Source organism: Zeus faber, assembly GCF_960531495.2.
Source record: "Zeus faber genome assembly, chromosome: 10".
In the NCBI taxonomy this organism is placed as follows: Eukaryota; Metazoa; Chordata; class Actinopteri; order Zeiformes; family Zeidae; genus Zeus; species Zeus faber.
Genome location: NC_137199.1, coordinates 4,303,128 through 4,317,088, shown reverse-complemented (window position 1 = coordinate 4,317,088; position 13,961 = coordinate 4,303,128). Strand labels below are relative to the sequence as shown.

General features: G+C 45.0%; 1 protein-coding gene across 1 annotated transcript; it reads right to left on the bottom strand.

Moving 5' to 3' along the window:
- Positions 1-3,922: 3,922 nt before the first annotated feature.
- gpr137 (G protein-coupled receptor 137) lies at positions 3,923-13,721 on the bottom strand. The gene is made up of 8 exons (XM_080007768.1): positions 13,389-13,721; positions 12,459-12,895; positions 10,064-10,113; positions 9,573-9,825; positions 5,785-5,937; positions 5,476-5,604; positions 5,276-5,394; positions 3,923-4,695 (listed from the first exon to the last, which is right to left on the bottom strand). The coding sequence occupies exons 2-8, from the start codon at positions 12,828-12,830 to the stop codon at positions 4,593-4,595; spliced, it is 1,179 nt and encodes a 392-aa protein (XP_079863894.1). The 5' UTR covers positions 12,831-12,895; positions 13,389-13,721; the 3' UTR covers positions 3,923-4,592.
- Between the last annotated feature and the right edge of the window lie 240 nt (positions 13,722-13,961).

The following is a 13,961-nucleotide window of genomic DNA, read 5'->3' as shown; positions in this document are numbered from 1 at the left end:
CCCTTACACCAACCGGCTGCATGTCCTCCCTCCCCACATCCATAAACCTTCTCTTTGACCTTCCTCTTTTCCTCTTGCCTGGCAGCTCCATCCTCAGCATCCTTCTCCCAATGTAACTCTCATCTCCCCTACACACCTGTCCAAACCATCTCAGTCTGGCCTCTCTCACTTTTTCACTAAACTGTCCAACCTGAGCTGTCCCTCTAATGTACTCCTTCTTAATCCTGTCCATCCTTGTCACCCCAATGAAAATGTCAACATCCTCAACTCTGCCACCTCCACTTCAGCCACCTGCCTTTTTTGTCAGTGCCACCGCCTCTAAACCGTACAACATAGCTGGTCTCACTACCGTCCTGTAGACCTTCCCCTTCACTCTTGCTGGAACCCTTCTGCCACAGATCACTCCGGACACTCTTCTCCACCCACTCCACCCTGCCTGTGCTCTCTTCTTCACCTCTCTCCCGCACTCTCCCCTGCTTTGGATGGTCATCCACCTTCTCCACCTCCACTCCTTGCATTCTCAGCTTTTTGCTGCCCTCCCTCCCATTCAGGCACATGTATTCTGTCTTACTCCTGCTGACGTTCATTCCTCTTCTCTCTAATGCATGCCTCCATTTCTCCAGGCTCTCCTCAACCTGCTCCCTATTCTCACTACAGATCACAATGTCATCCGTGAACATCATAGTCCACGGAGACTCCTGCCTGATTTAATCTGTTAATCTGTCCATCACCATTGCAAACAAGGAAGGGCTCAGAGCTGATCCTCGATGCAATCCCACCTCCACTTTGAATGCCTTCGTCATGCCTACTGCACACCTTACTACTGTCTGACTGCCCTCATACATATCCTGTACCACCCTTACGTACTTCTCTGCCACCCCCGACTTCCTCATGCAACACCACACTTCCTCTCTCGGCACTGTATCAATTGCTTTCCTTAAATCCACAAAGACACAGTGCAACTCCCTCTGGACTTCCCTGTACTTTCCATCAGCATTCGTAAAGCAAACATTGCATCTGTCGTACTCTTTCCTGGCATGAAACCATACTGCTGCTCGCTGATCCCCACCTCTCCTCTTAACCCAGCCTCCACTACCCTTTCCCATCGCTTCATGCTGTGGATGATCAACTTTATTCCCCTGTAGTTAGTACAGCTCTGTACGTCTCCCTTATTCTTGAAGATGGGTACCAGTACACTTCTTCTCCACTCCTCCAGCATCCTCTCCCTTTCCAGGATGGTGTTAAACAGTCTCGTTAGAAATTCCACTGCAACTCACCTAAACATTTCCATGATTCCCCAGGTATGTCATCTGAGCCAACTGCCTTTCCACTCTTCATCTTCTTTAATGCTGTTCTCACATCATCCTTACTTATTTGCTGCACTTCTTGATCCACTATCCCCACATCATCCACTCTTCTCTCCCTCTCATTTTCTTCATTCATCAACTCCTCAAAGTACTCCTTCCACCTTCTTAACACACTCTCCTCACTAGTCAGCACAGTCCCATCATTATCCTTCATCACCCTAACCTGCTGTACATCCTTCCCAGCTTGGTCCCTTTGTCTTGCCAATCAGTACAAGTCCTTTTCTCCTTCCTTACTGTCCAACCTCTCAATCAACTCGTCGTTTGCCTTTTCGTTTGCCTTTGCCACTTCTCTCTTCGCCTTGCACTGAATCAGCTTGTACTCCTGTACTACTTTCTTCCTCTCTCTGACCATCCCATTTCTTCTTCACCAACCTCTTCTGCTCTATGCTCTCCTGTACTTCCTCATTCCACCACCAGGAGTCCTTGTCTTCCTTCCTCTTCCCGCATGATACACCGAGTACCTTCTTGGCCGTCTCCCTCACCACTTCTGTAGTTGTTTCCCAGTCATCTGGTAACTATTCATTCCCACCTATTGCCTGCCTTACCTCCTCCCTAAATTGCAAACAACACTCCTCCTTTTTCAACTTCCACCATTTTATCTTTGGCTCTTCTTTAACTCTCTTCCTCTTCTTGGCCTCCAGAGTCATCCTGCAGACCACCATCCATGCTGCCTAGCAACACACTCCCCTACCACCACCTTGCAGTCACTAATCTCTTTCAGATTGCACCTCCTGCATAAGATGTAGTCCACCTGTGTGCACCTTCCTCCACTCTTGTATGTCACCCTATGTTCCTCCCTCTTCTTGAAATACGTATTCACAACAGCCAATTCCATCCATTTGGCGAAATCCACCACCATCTGTCCTTCCACATTCCTCTACTTGACACCATACCTACCCATCACCTTCTCATCACCTGTCTCTGGTCCCTTCGCCAACATGCCCATTGAGATCTGCTCCAACGACCACTCTCTCTTCCTTGGGGACGCTCTTCACCACTACATCCAACTCATTAAAGAATTCTTCTTTCTCTTCCATCTCACACCCAACTTGGGGAGTATATGCACTGACCACATTCATTATCACCCCATCAATTTCCAGCTTCATGCTCATCACTCTGTCTGACACTCTCGTTCATCTCCAAAACACTCTTGACATATTCTTCCTTCAGATTATCCCTACCCCATTTCTCCTGCTATCCACTCCATGGTAGAGCAGTTTGTACCCAGCTCCGATACTCCTGGCCTTACTCCCCTTCCACCTGGTCTCTTGTACCCATAGTACATCTACCTTCCTTCTCTCCATCATGTCTTCTCTCTCTCTTTAATCTTCATAGTGCCCATGTTCAAAGTTCCTACTCTCACTTCTTCCTCTCCTGTTGTTTCCAGACACGCCTTCCCCCTCTTCTTATTCTTCGGCCGACAGTAGCACAATTACCACTGGCACCCTGTTGACTAACGGCACCAGTGGCGGTCATTGTTAACACGGGCCTCGACCGATCCGGTACGGAAATCAGATTTGTTGTCCACATGTTTGATTTGGCATGGTTTTTACACTGGATGCCCTTCCTGACGCAACCCTCTCTATTCATCCAGGCTTGGGACCGGCACTGATGATACACTGGCTTGTGCACCCCCAGTGGCTAGATTATGCACTGTATACACTATATATACTATATACACAATATACACTTTATATATTACATACACTGTAAACATCCCATCTCATCACCGTTCTCAGTCTCAGTCTCGTTCCCACAGTCTGTCAGCTTTCGCTACACCGACGGCCACGCCCGCTTACAGTGAAATAACATGGGTCCTCGCTTATCGTCCAATTTTCTTAACGACCTGGTTGTAGGAACGGAACTCATCGTTAAGTAAGGAGTACCTGTATACACACATACATAAATACATACAAGTGTGTCCGTAATTTAAGAACTGCCGCTCATTGCATGTTTTTTGTTCTCACATTGAACAGTCTCTAGTTTATTCCAAACCATTCGGAATAAACTAGAGACTGTTCAATGTGAAAATCCCAGGAGATCAGCAGATAAAGAAATACTCAAAACAGCCCGTCTGACACCAACAGTCATGCTACGGTTGAAAACACTGAGATCACTTTTTTCCCCCCGTTCTGAGGGTTGATGTGAACATTAACTGAAGCTGCTCACCCATATGTGCATGATTTTATGCATTACCCTGCTGCCACGTGATTGGCTATATTAGATAGTACACGTGTTCCTCAAAGTGGTCCGTGAGTGTATATAATAGGTACACAATATTATTATGTTTTAATTAAGAAGGACACATTGAAAATGTATTATTTGTTTTGCTTCCTTGAAAATGAAAAAATAGTGCTTAAAAAAGAATTTGAAAGTCCTTGAATTTCATTTTGTAATTCTTGAATGAACCCTGGAATCCCTAACTACAATGACAGACAGTGTCTGACACTGAAAGCATAAAAAAAGTGCCCAAAAATGTTTATTGTGTAAATACCCTGTTGATGTTTAGCGTTTCATTTCAATGAACCAACGCACATAACAATGACATGGAATCATGGAAGTATTTATAGCATCCTGTCATCAGGTTAACATGGATTTCATTCGACTTGATTATAAAAACAATGCACACATATAAGGCAAACTCTTAGATATGGAATAAATTACTTCGAACTTATGAAAAAAAAAAAAAAAAAAGCATACATTCGCTAACTGGCCATTGTGACAAGAAAAAGCTTCACTTTGTACTTATCTATGAAGAAATAAAAAATATGATGTGGAATGAGGAAAACTTGAGGAATTAAATGGATAAGTGCTTCTCTCAAAAAAATAAAAACCCTGACACATTCCAGTTCATTAACCAAGGTGAACATTTCAGAAAACCACATACTGTACAGTAGCACAGGGAGCTCTACTGGCCTTTGTGCTTTGTTCCCTATGAAACTAACTATTTCCACACAATTTGTTTTTTAACTCCTCCATTTGAGGGGGTGGTTTCCTGAGTTCGTCAGTGCAAAACAAAGTGAGGTATCAGCTGGCATCGGTGTGTGTGTGTGTGTGTGTGTGTGTGTGTGTGTGTGTGTGTGTGTGTGTGTGTGTGTGTGTGTGTGTGTGTGTGTGTGTGTGTGTGTGTGTGTGTGTGTGTGTGTGTGTGTGTGCGTGCGCGCGCGCGCGCGCACACACACACGCGCGCCACATCCTCAGTGGCATCACCACCCTCACACAGCATCAGTTCTGGGGGGTGGAGTAGAATGAGTGGTGTTGGTTCCTGTGGCCTGGGGGGTTGCTGGCAAACAGCAGAGGGGTGGTTTCTGAGCCATACCAACTGGACCTGAGCAAGAGAGAGAAGGACAATTATTAGCATTATGATTTTTTCTGAAATGATGGCAATGAGCTGTGTTAAAAGTAGGCTGGAAAGTAAACGTCTATACGACACTACCTCTGTGAAGGGAAGATTTTTTAAGTGGTGATCCATAGGATTTTTTGTGAAGAAATAAAAATAAAATCCCATATGAGATAGCATATTCAGCTGGCACTTAAGGAGAAAACAGCCTTTCAATGTACAATACATGCAGATGGTCCTCTGTGCCGCACTGTGCGGACTGCCTGTCCACGGCAGGGTCCTCATTTCCCGGAAAGAACGCAAAGACAACAATCGATATTGATTAACATTTCCCCCCAAAAAAGAAAATAGTAAAAATTTAACCACACTGCTCCCTCGGAGGAAAAAATATCCCTGCAAATAAAAATTGATTGGAAGAAGGCATGCTTTCAAGGCAAGAAGAAAAAACAAAAACATCGCAGCTTCGAATAGAATTCTGGGATTCTGGTATGAACTCATAGATTGCCGCTTTTATCAACAAATAAGAAACGGTCAGTCGGTGCACAGTCAGAGCGTCTCCAGATGGTACCTCGCCTGCGAGTGCTCACTGCGCTCCCAGGGGACTGGGGAGCCCTCGTCACTGCCTTGTGGGTCATCGAAGAAATACGGCCGAGGCGGTGTCCTGCTGTTGATGGCCATACCGCCGGCCTGCGAAAGACAATAAAAGACCGCTAAAGTAGTCGCCCTGGCGGCAGATGGACGTCTGGACAATCTCCTCGAGGCGCTCACTGTGTTTGTCGCGGGCTGACACACCCTGACTATCAGAATGAGCAGACTGGTGGGCAGCAGTTCCCAGATGAAGAGGACGGCGCCGAAGGCCACGTAGCCTGCATCCCCCAGCTCGCTGCGCAGGTCAGCCTGCACGGGGAGAGAGCGGACATTTCACACACACACACACACACACACACACACACACACACACACACACACACACACACACACACACACACACACACACACACACACACACACACACACACACACACACACACACACACACACACACACACACTTCCTCTGCCTAACCTTACCACTCACCTGGTCAGAGATGTTATACCAGTCAAAGTTGAACACCTCCACCTGGCGGCTCTGGGAGGAGAGGACCAGGACGGTCAGGTTGTAGCAGGCACGACTGATGAACAGCAGGATCACCGCCGCCCCCAGCGCCGCAGTCCGACACACCGTGGTCCCCTGTCCCCGAGCACAATCACCGGTCACAGCGTTCCGCCAACTTTTGTTTCGCAATGTGACTACGAGCACTAAACTAGTCCCCCACCCACAGTAATCGCTACGTTCGTGAGCTGTTAGGACTGCTGCTACAGCATACTAGTACCATAAGTACCATCAACCTTATTACTACCGTTATTATGAACTGCTATTATCATCCTATGCCTCTCTTTAACTGTTGTCACTGTACACAGTGGGGAAGTGTAACAAATTAAAAATGCTTTGTTACTGTACTTAAGTATGTTTCAGGAGTATACTTACTTATACTAGTTTACTTGAGTTATTATATTTCTGTTGACTTTTACTTTGCTACATTAAGCCCCAAAACGTAAACTTTTACTCCGATACTTTTCCCTTGAACACCTTTGTTAGCCAGTAGTCAGTGATGGTAGTTAAGCCAGTTTCCACAAGGTTCATGTCAGTGAATAAAGGGTCATATCCAGCAGCAAGCTAAGCGTAAACAAACACTCTCGAGCCTGGGTTCACGGTTGCAAGATCCGCAGTTTTCCCGCGGAATTGGGCTACTTTTTATATGTTGAAGCGGGTTGTTTTTTTGTCAGCAGGTTGGGGGATGACTGGTTTTGTCATGGAGACCTGGCAACCCTGCCCGAACCCTGTTCGCTTTCATTTCTGCTGTGTTGCTACTGAACTAGCACAGGCATAGGTCCCAGGGAGCCACAAGTACAGTGTAGAGCAGCGTGTTGGAGAGAGACGGCCACAGCGACGGCCTCCTCCAGCGGTGATGCTGCTCCACCTGCACCTGCTACGACTGATGGAGACCAGCACTCATGGCCTTATTTACAACAAATGTTTTCTTATGTTGGATTGAAAGATGCGTCTTACAGAATGTAAATGTGCCTTTATGCTTATCGAAAAATAAGGAAATATTGGCAACCAGAATAAAATCGAAGCAAAAACCAACTGAGCTCATTGCATTCTTTTCTCCGCAGCATTTACTTTAACTTTTAATACTTAAGTACATTTTATATCAGCTACTTTAAAATACTTTTACTCAAGTAGTATTCTAATGGGTGACTTTCACCAGAGTAGTTTCTTTAGTAAAATATCTCCACTTTTCTCTACTTTTTCCTACGCTACTTTTTTTGACTACATGGTTATTTGGATTGTTCGTTTATTTTATTTTTATAATCATCAACTTATTCACTTTTTTTCCTTTAAATGGAAGATGTTAATCATAACTTTCTGCCTGTTTGCTTAAATGAAAAAAAAAATCAAAGCAAAGTTTATAAAAAAAAAATAGAAATAGAAAAATAACACCGCAAACTTGACAAAATGTCCTCAGGTGAATAAAAAAGGCTGTTTTCCTGTGGCCATTGCAGTCTCAACTAATGGCAATTTGATTGCTCAATTAAAAAAAAACAACTCTGTGCATTTCAATGAAATAGTGTTGTTTGGCGAGTAAACTACGGTGGCCAAACGTCCCGGTTTCGAACTGTGTCCCGAGGCCGGACAGATATCTGTAAAACACTAATGCCCTGCTTTCAACATTCACTACTAAATTATTGCGGTTATCAGCAGAATTGAAATAATAATATTATACTTGTTTTCAGCCCTTACATGTATTAGTCACCGATCAGCCACAACATTAAAACCACCACTATTAACCACTAATATTGTGTAGCTCCACCTGTGCCGCTAAAACAGCTCTGACCTGTTGAGACATGGACTCCACAAGACCTCTGAAGGTGTCCTGTGGTATCTGACACCAAGACATTAGCAGCAGATCCTTTAAGTCCTGGAAGTTACAAGGTGGGTCCCCCATAGATCAGGCTTGTTGTTCCAAAACACTGCTGTTCCACCCCAGCCATCCATATGATGTAGAATAAAATGTGATTCATCAGACCAGACCACCTTATTCCATTGCTCCATGGTCCAGTTCTGATGCTGATCCGGTGGGATCTTTGTGCACGCTCTTTTCTGCTTGCCTGTATATAGTATACACAAATCAGCCACAACATTAAATCCACTGACAGGTGAAGTGAATAACATTGATCATCTCAATACAGTGACACATGTCAAGGGGTGGGATATATTAGGCAGCAAGTGAACAGTCAGTTCTTGAAGCCGATGTGTTGGAAGCAGAAAAAATGGGCAAGCGTAAGGATCTGAACAACTCTGACAAGGGCCAAATAGTGATGGATAGACGACTGGGTCAGAGCATCTCCAAAACGACAGGTCTTATAGGGTGTTCCCATTATGCAGTAGTTAGTACCTTCCAAAAGTGGTCCAAGGAAGGACAACCGGCCAACAGGCGACACGGTCATGGGTGCCCAAGGTTCATTGAGGCGCTTGGTGAGCGAAGGCTCAACCCTCTGGTCCGCTCCCACAGAAGAGCTAATTGCTGAAAACATTAATGCTGGCTATGATAGAAAGGTGCCAGAACACAGAGTGCATCTCAGCTTGCTGTGTATGGAGCTGCTTAGCCGCAGACAGAGTTGCCCATACTGAACCCCGTCCACCGCCGAAAGCGCCTACGTTAGCGTCAGAATTGAAGCAATGGTAGAAGGTGGCCTGGTCTGATGAATCACATTTTGCTTTACATCATGTGCATGGCCGGTTGCATGTGCGTTGTTTACCTGGGGAAGAGATGGCACCAGGAGGAACTGTGGGAAGAAGGCAAGCTGGTGGAGGCAGTGTGATGCTCTGGGCAATGTTCTGCTGGGAAACCTTGAGTCCTGGCATTGATGTGGATGTTACTTTGACATGTACCATCTACCTAAACATTGTTGCAGACCAAGTACACTCCTTCATGTCAACGGTATTCCCTGATGGCAGTGGACTCTTTCAGCAGGATAATGCACCCTGCCACACTGCAAAGATTGTTCAGGAATGGTTTTAGGAGCATGACAAGGAGTTCAAGGTGTTGACTTGGCCTCCAAATTCCCTAGATCTCAGTCCGATCAAGCATTTGTGGGATGTGCTGGAACAACAAGCCTGATCCATGGATGCCCCACCTCGCAACTTACAGGACTTAAAGGATCTGCTGCTAATGTCTTGGTGCCAGATACCACAAGAGTCCATGCCTCTATGGGTTGGAACTCTTTTGGTGGCACGAGGGGGAGCTCCACAATTTTGGCAGGTGGTTTTAATGTTGTGGCTGATCGGTGTATAGCCAATGCACAGCTTCTATACTCAAATATAGAAGCAGTCAGGTACCTTTCTGGAGAAACCATCCACTCCAAATAATGTTGTATCTGGGAAACAATTGAGTATAATATACTATTCATATATAAAATGAAATCAACGTCAATAACAGTCAATGTGTAGATGCATTTAAGGGGCTTATAAAGGGTTCCCATTTTTGAGAGCTTTCCAAATGTTTCTTGCTTTTCTTTTCTCTTCTTTTGTGATAGATTTTTTTCTTGATTTTTTTCATTTTTCAAAAACAAACAAATAAAATAACATCTAATAAAATTAGCTGTGGACATATGCAATCATTGTGCATTTTAACTACTTATTTTGAAGTAGAAGAAGAACTATGTTCTATAGTTTTCAAAGTGATCAAGCAAAGGAGTGGAGACATTACCCACCGTCAATTCCGTAGGGGACGGATTGGACGCCATAGGGGAGCACCTCACCTTGCTGCTCAAGCAGGGGACGACGGCGTGTGCGTGCCGGCTCAGCAGCAGCAGCAGCAGTGTGGCGGCCAGGCACAGGGCCTCCAGGATGAAGAGCAGGTCGTTGACGAGGACTCGCACCAGCATCAGCCTCCACGTGAGCTCCCCCGAGCCCCCTCCCCCTCCGTCACCCCACCGCCCGAGAACGGCACACGCCACGTTGACGCACAGAAAGAGGGCACTGAGGGCAGCGTAGGCGCCCCTTGCCAACCACCTGGGGGAATTAAAAAAAAACAAAAACAAACACACACACACACACACACACACACACACACACACACACACACACACACACACACACACACACACACACACACACACACACACACACACACACACACACACAAGTTTACACATTTCATATTCTGAATGTCATTCGGATGAAATACAAATTAAAATCTGAAATTTATATATAAGAATTTAAGTTTTTTTTATTGTGGTTGACAACTCACAGTCCTTTCTCTGTCTGTGCACTGTACGTCTCTCTCACTTTGAGCAGCACCTGGGGAAGGAGGAGAAATCAAACTATGTAATCATCCGAAAAATATTAGTAATTTTAAATGTTTTAATAAAAAACTTAAAATCTTAAAAAAGTAATATTAGATATCAAAAATAAATATTAGTATTAAATTGGCTGTTTGTCTTCCTTCAAAGGTGTTCAATGTTCAGTAATGAAATCATTTTGAATCCAGTATTGAAAGTGATAATTATTAACTGATGGTTGTTCTAGATAGTTTTAGAATTGTTAATACTTGGTTATAAATTAATACCAATTCGTTACTTGAAGGCAATTTTGTCAACCGGGGTAGGCAGAGAATGCTCACTTACTGATTGGATCGCGTCGCTTTCTAAAGGTACGGTAACACTGCCTGTGCACATGCGCTGCAAAGTGACTTGAGCAACGTTGGCCGACGACAAGGGCACGGCTTCATGGCGACAAGGAAAGTTGAGCAGACATCAACCTCATGCAAATGAGCAGCGCCGGATAGGTGGAAAGATACGCTCTCAATGGCGCTGATCCTTGGAAAATGGACGCCTGGACCACTGCGTATTGTTCATGATTAGGCTGTTTGTTTTGATGAAAAAGGTCCCTTAAACTATTGATAAAATGAGGAACGTGTCATTTTATGTTTCTCCAACAAGGATAATTCTTTATTTTAAGGGACGGATGGCAAGACTAGTTACGTAGTTTATTCAAGAGGTTATTTGTTTTGCAAGGTAAAAAAAAAAAAAAAAGAGAGGACAAGACACCATCTATTTATATAATGTACTGCATATTAAATATGGCGCAGGAGAGGTTTGAAATGAGCAATTAGATGAGAGCAACATGGCTTCACGCTGCAGCCCCGTCACCAGTGGTGTGACCCTAGCATTAGTATAGTATTACTTACTGATTTTTTGTTTAGTTATTGTTCGTCGGCATTTCTATCTCCCTGGTTTACTGTTTATTTTAAGTTATTGTATAGGACTGTAACTTTTATTTTTGGATATGACCTGTTACCTCTTAAGGTATTTTTTTGTTTTGTTTTTCTGTTCTGTTATTTCAAGGTTATATTTGTTGTTTATCATGAGATTTTCTGTAATGTGACATTGCTACGTTCCAATTTTTCCATAGATTGCCACTTTCTTTTTCACATTTTCATTGTATTGCTTTATTATTATTTAGACTATTGTGTTGATATGAGCTGTTGAGAAAGGATGCAATTTCCCTCCGGGGATGAATAAAGGGGATGAATTATCGGGGTATAAATTATCTATTCTATCTACAATATCTATCTCCCTATCTACTGTATCTATCTATCCATCCATCTATCTATCCATCCATCCATCCATCTATCTACAGACCCTTTTACACATCAGACTTTCCCAGCAATGTTCTGCATGGGGTCATGTGTGAATGGAAGCAGGGATCGATATCCCGGGAAACCTCAATAGTCCAAAAATGTCCCATTGCACCCATCCGATGATGTCCTTCTGCGTAATAATTAGCCATGCGCTTCTGTATTATGGGTAACAAGTTAACAAATTATGTTAACAATAATAAAAAAACATTCCAAATAATAATTATAATGAAATTAATCTACTCCAAAGCAAATGCATCGTTCTTCATCTGTCCATTGTTCACACTGAATCTTCCACATGGCTAATTATTATGCAGAATGACCTTCATCTGACCTTCCCAGGTGCAATGGGACATTTTTGGACTATTGGGGTTTTGGACAAATAATCTCTTGAACTTGAACTTGAATAATGGGGTGTCAGTCCCCTCATGTGCACCGGCTGCACCAGAGTGCAGAGCTGGAGAGGGAGCAAGTGGACAGGGAGAGGTAGAACGGGTGGAGAACGTTCCTTGTCCGGGGGCAGAGAGTGTAGGACAGGTTGAAAATAATCACACTGACTTTAAGACACTGGGTTAGGGTTATTGCAGCCAGGGACGGGGGCTCTGTCCCAGCTCAGTCAACGGAGGGAAACGAGTCCGTCCAGAAAGGACGGGAAGGTGGGGAGACGGGAAGCAAAGCGCTAGTCTCTGAGAGACAGGGAAAAAAAACCCAAAAACGATTCTGATTGTACGTCCGTTGCCGACACAGATTGTCCAAATGATCGCATCTACACTGGAACGGACTGTCCCTTGCTCCATCTATTCCGGTATTATCAGGGTATGTGTGAAAAGGCGCAAGACGGACATGTTCCAGAGTGTAGCTGCATGTGTGAATAGTAAAAATCACTAGAGGTGCCAGAAAGGTTGTCCCAGTAATTTACCGGGAACTATTTGTGAAAGGGGCTTATCTATCTATTCTATCTACTGTATCTATCTATCTATCCATCTATCAATCTATCAAATCTCACCTGAGTGAAGTACAGGTTTATGAGGCCGAGGGTGAAGAACTGCAGACAGACGGGGAAGCAGTACAGCAGCCAGTAGAGCGGCACGGGCAAGCGATTGGCCTCCAGGGCGTTGCAGAAGTAGAAAGAGAAGAGAGCGGTGCGCAGCGCCGCCCAGGACATGCAGAGGAAGAGAAAGACGCTCTGGTAGCTGCATCTCTTGTGGCGGGAGAGCAGCAGAACCCAGAGTTGGCCGTACACCACCAGGAAGAGGCTGGCGTACAGCGCCGTGTACAGGATGGTGAAGCCCAGTTGGACGGAGGGCGTGACGGCGGGACGCAGGGACACCGGGGTGGGCAGGGTCAGCGCATCGGCGGGTGTGACCAGCACGTCCATCAGGCTCGCAGGGGCTGACTGTGGCGCCCGCCAGTTAGTTAAGGAGTCCGCTTGTGGTTAGACATCTGAAAGTGTTCATAATAAATGCACCGGCGTTAAAGAGCATCACACACGGGAAGACTAGAGGCCAGAGCAATAATAAACATACTGTATTAGCCCAGAATGATTATACATTCTGGAAACACAGACGTTGAATCTGACCTGCTGGGTTGGATTAGACCAGTGGCGGAAAGTGATGTTTACATGTTTACTAGTATCTGTACTTCAGACTTTTACGCCACACAACCGTTACATTAATTGAATGATTGTTATATATGTATATTTAAAAAAATGCAAAGAGGAATAAATCAGGGATTGGATCTATAATCTCATAATCCACGACAAACATCTAATGCTCGATGCCTTTAAAACGTGGAACTTTTCGCCGTCTCCCATATCAGACTGGACCTTGTAACTCACCATCTGCGCAATACAATACAAATCAGAAGCTGTTTCTGAGTCAAGGTGATGGTCGACGTCGCTTTATGGACGTGCCTTTGTTTGGCCTTAGACACCTACCGGGCTCGCCAGTTGTTCGTCGCCGCTGTCAACAGCCGGACACCGTTGGGTCATTCGTTTATAGAATTTTTGGCTGGATTCGAAATCGAGAAGTTCGCCCGACGTTCGTTTGCTTTTTTTTTTTTTAATGTTGCATTTCCTGGCAACTCGGAAATCGGTCATTTCCAGGTGGCGGTTCACGATTCCGAGCGATAAAACATGTGCAAAGGTGCGTTCGTTTGGAAAGAAATGTGCGGATTAGACAAGATAAGAAACGTATATTGACATAACATAACCACAGAGTAGGAAAAACAAAACAAAACAAAAAAAAAATCCCCGTTCCTTTTGCACTTTTCCCCGAGTCCGATTTTTTTTTTTTTTTCCCCCCCGACTTCCCGCTGAGCGTAACCTTCCACTTCCGCGGTGGCGCGTCACCCAAGCTGCGGGGCGGGGCGTGTCTCCCCACCCGCCAATCAGAGGCTTCGGAAAAGCCGCGTTTCCTTCAACCGCTCGTTGTTGTCGCGTCCGCTGCGCTGCTCCGGTTGCCGCCGCGCGGACTCACACCGCGGAGCCGCCGGTTTGCAGGCCCCGCGG

Coding starts and splice junctions, on each gene's coding strand:
- gpr137 (XM_080007768.1), bottom strand. CDS start 12,830: ATGGACGTGCTGGTCACACCCGCCGATGCGCTGACCCTGCCCACCCCG. Junction 5,605..5,784: donor GGTATAACATCTCTGACCAG/GTGAGTGGTAAG, acceptor CTCCCCGTGCAG/GCTGACCTGCGCAGCGAGCT. Junction 5,395..5,475: donor GTCAGCCCGCGACAAACACA/GTGAGCGCCTCG, acceptor TGTCTTTCGCAG/GCCGGCGGTATGGCCATCAA.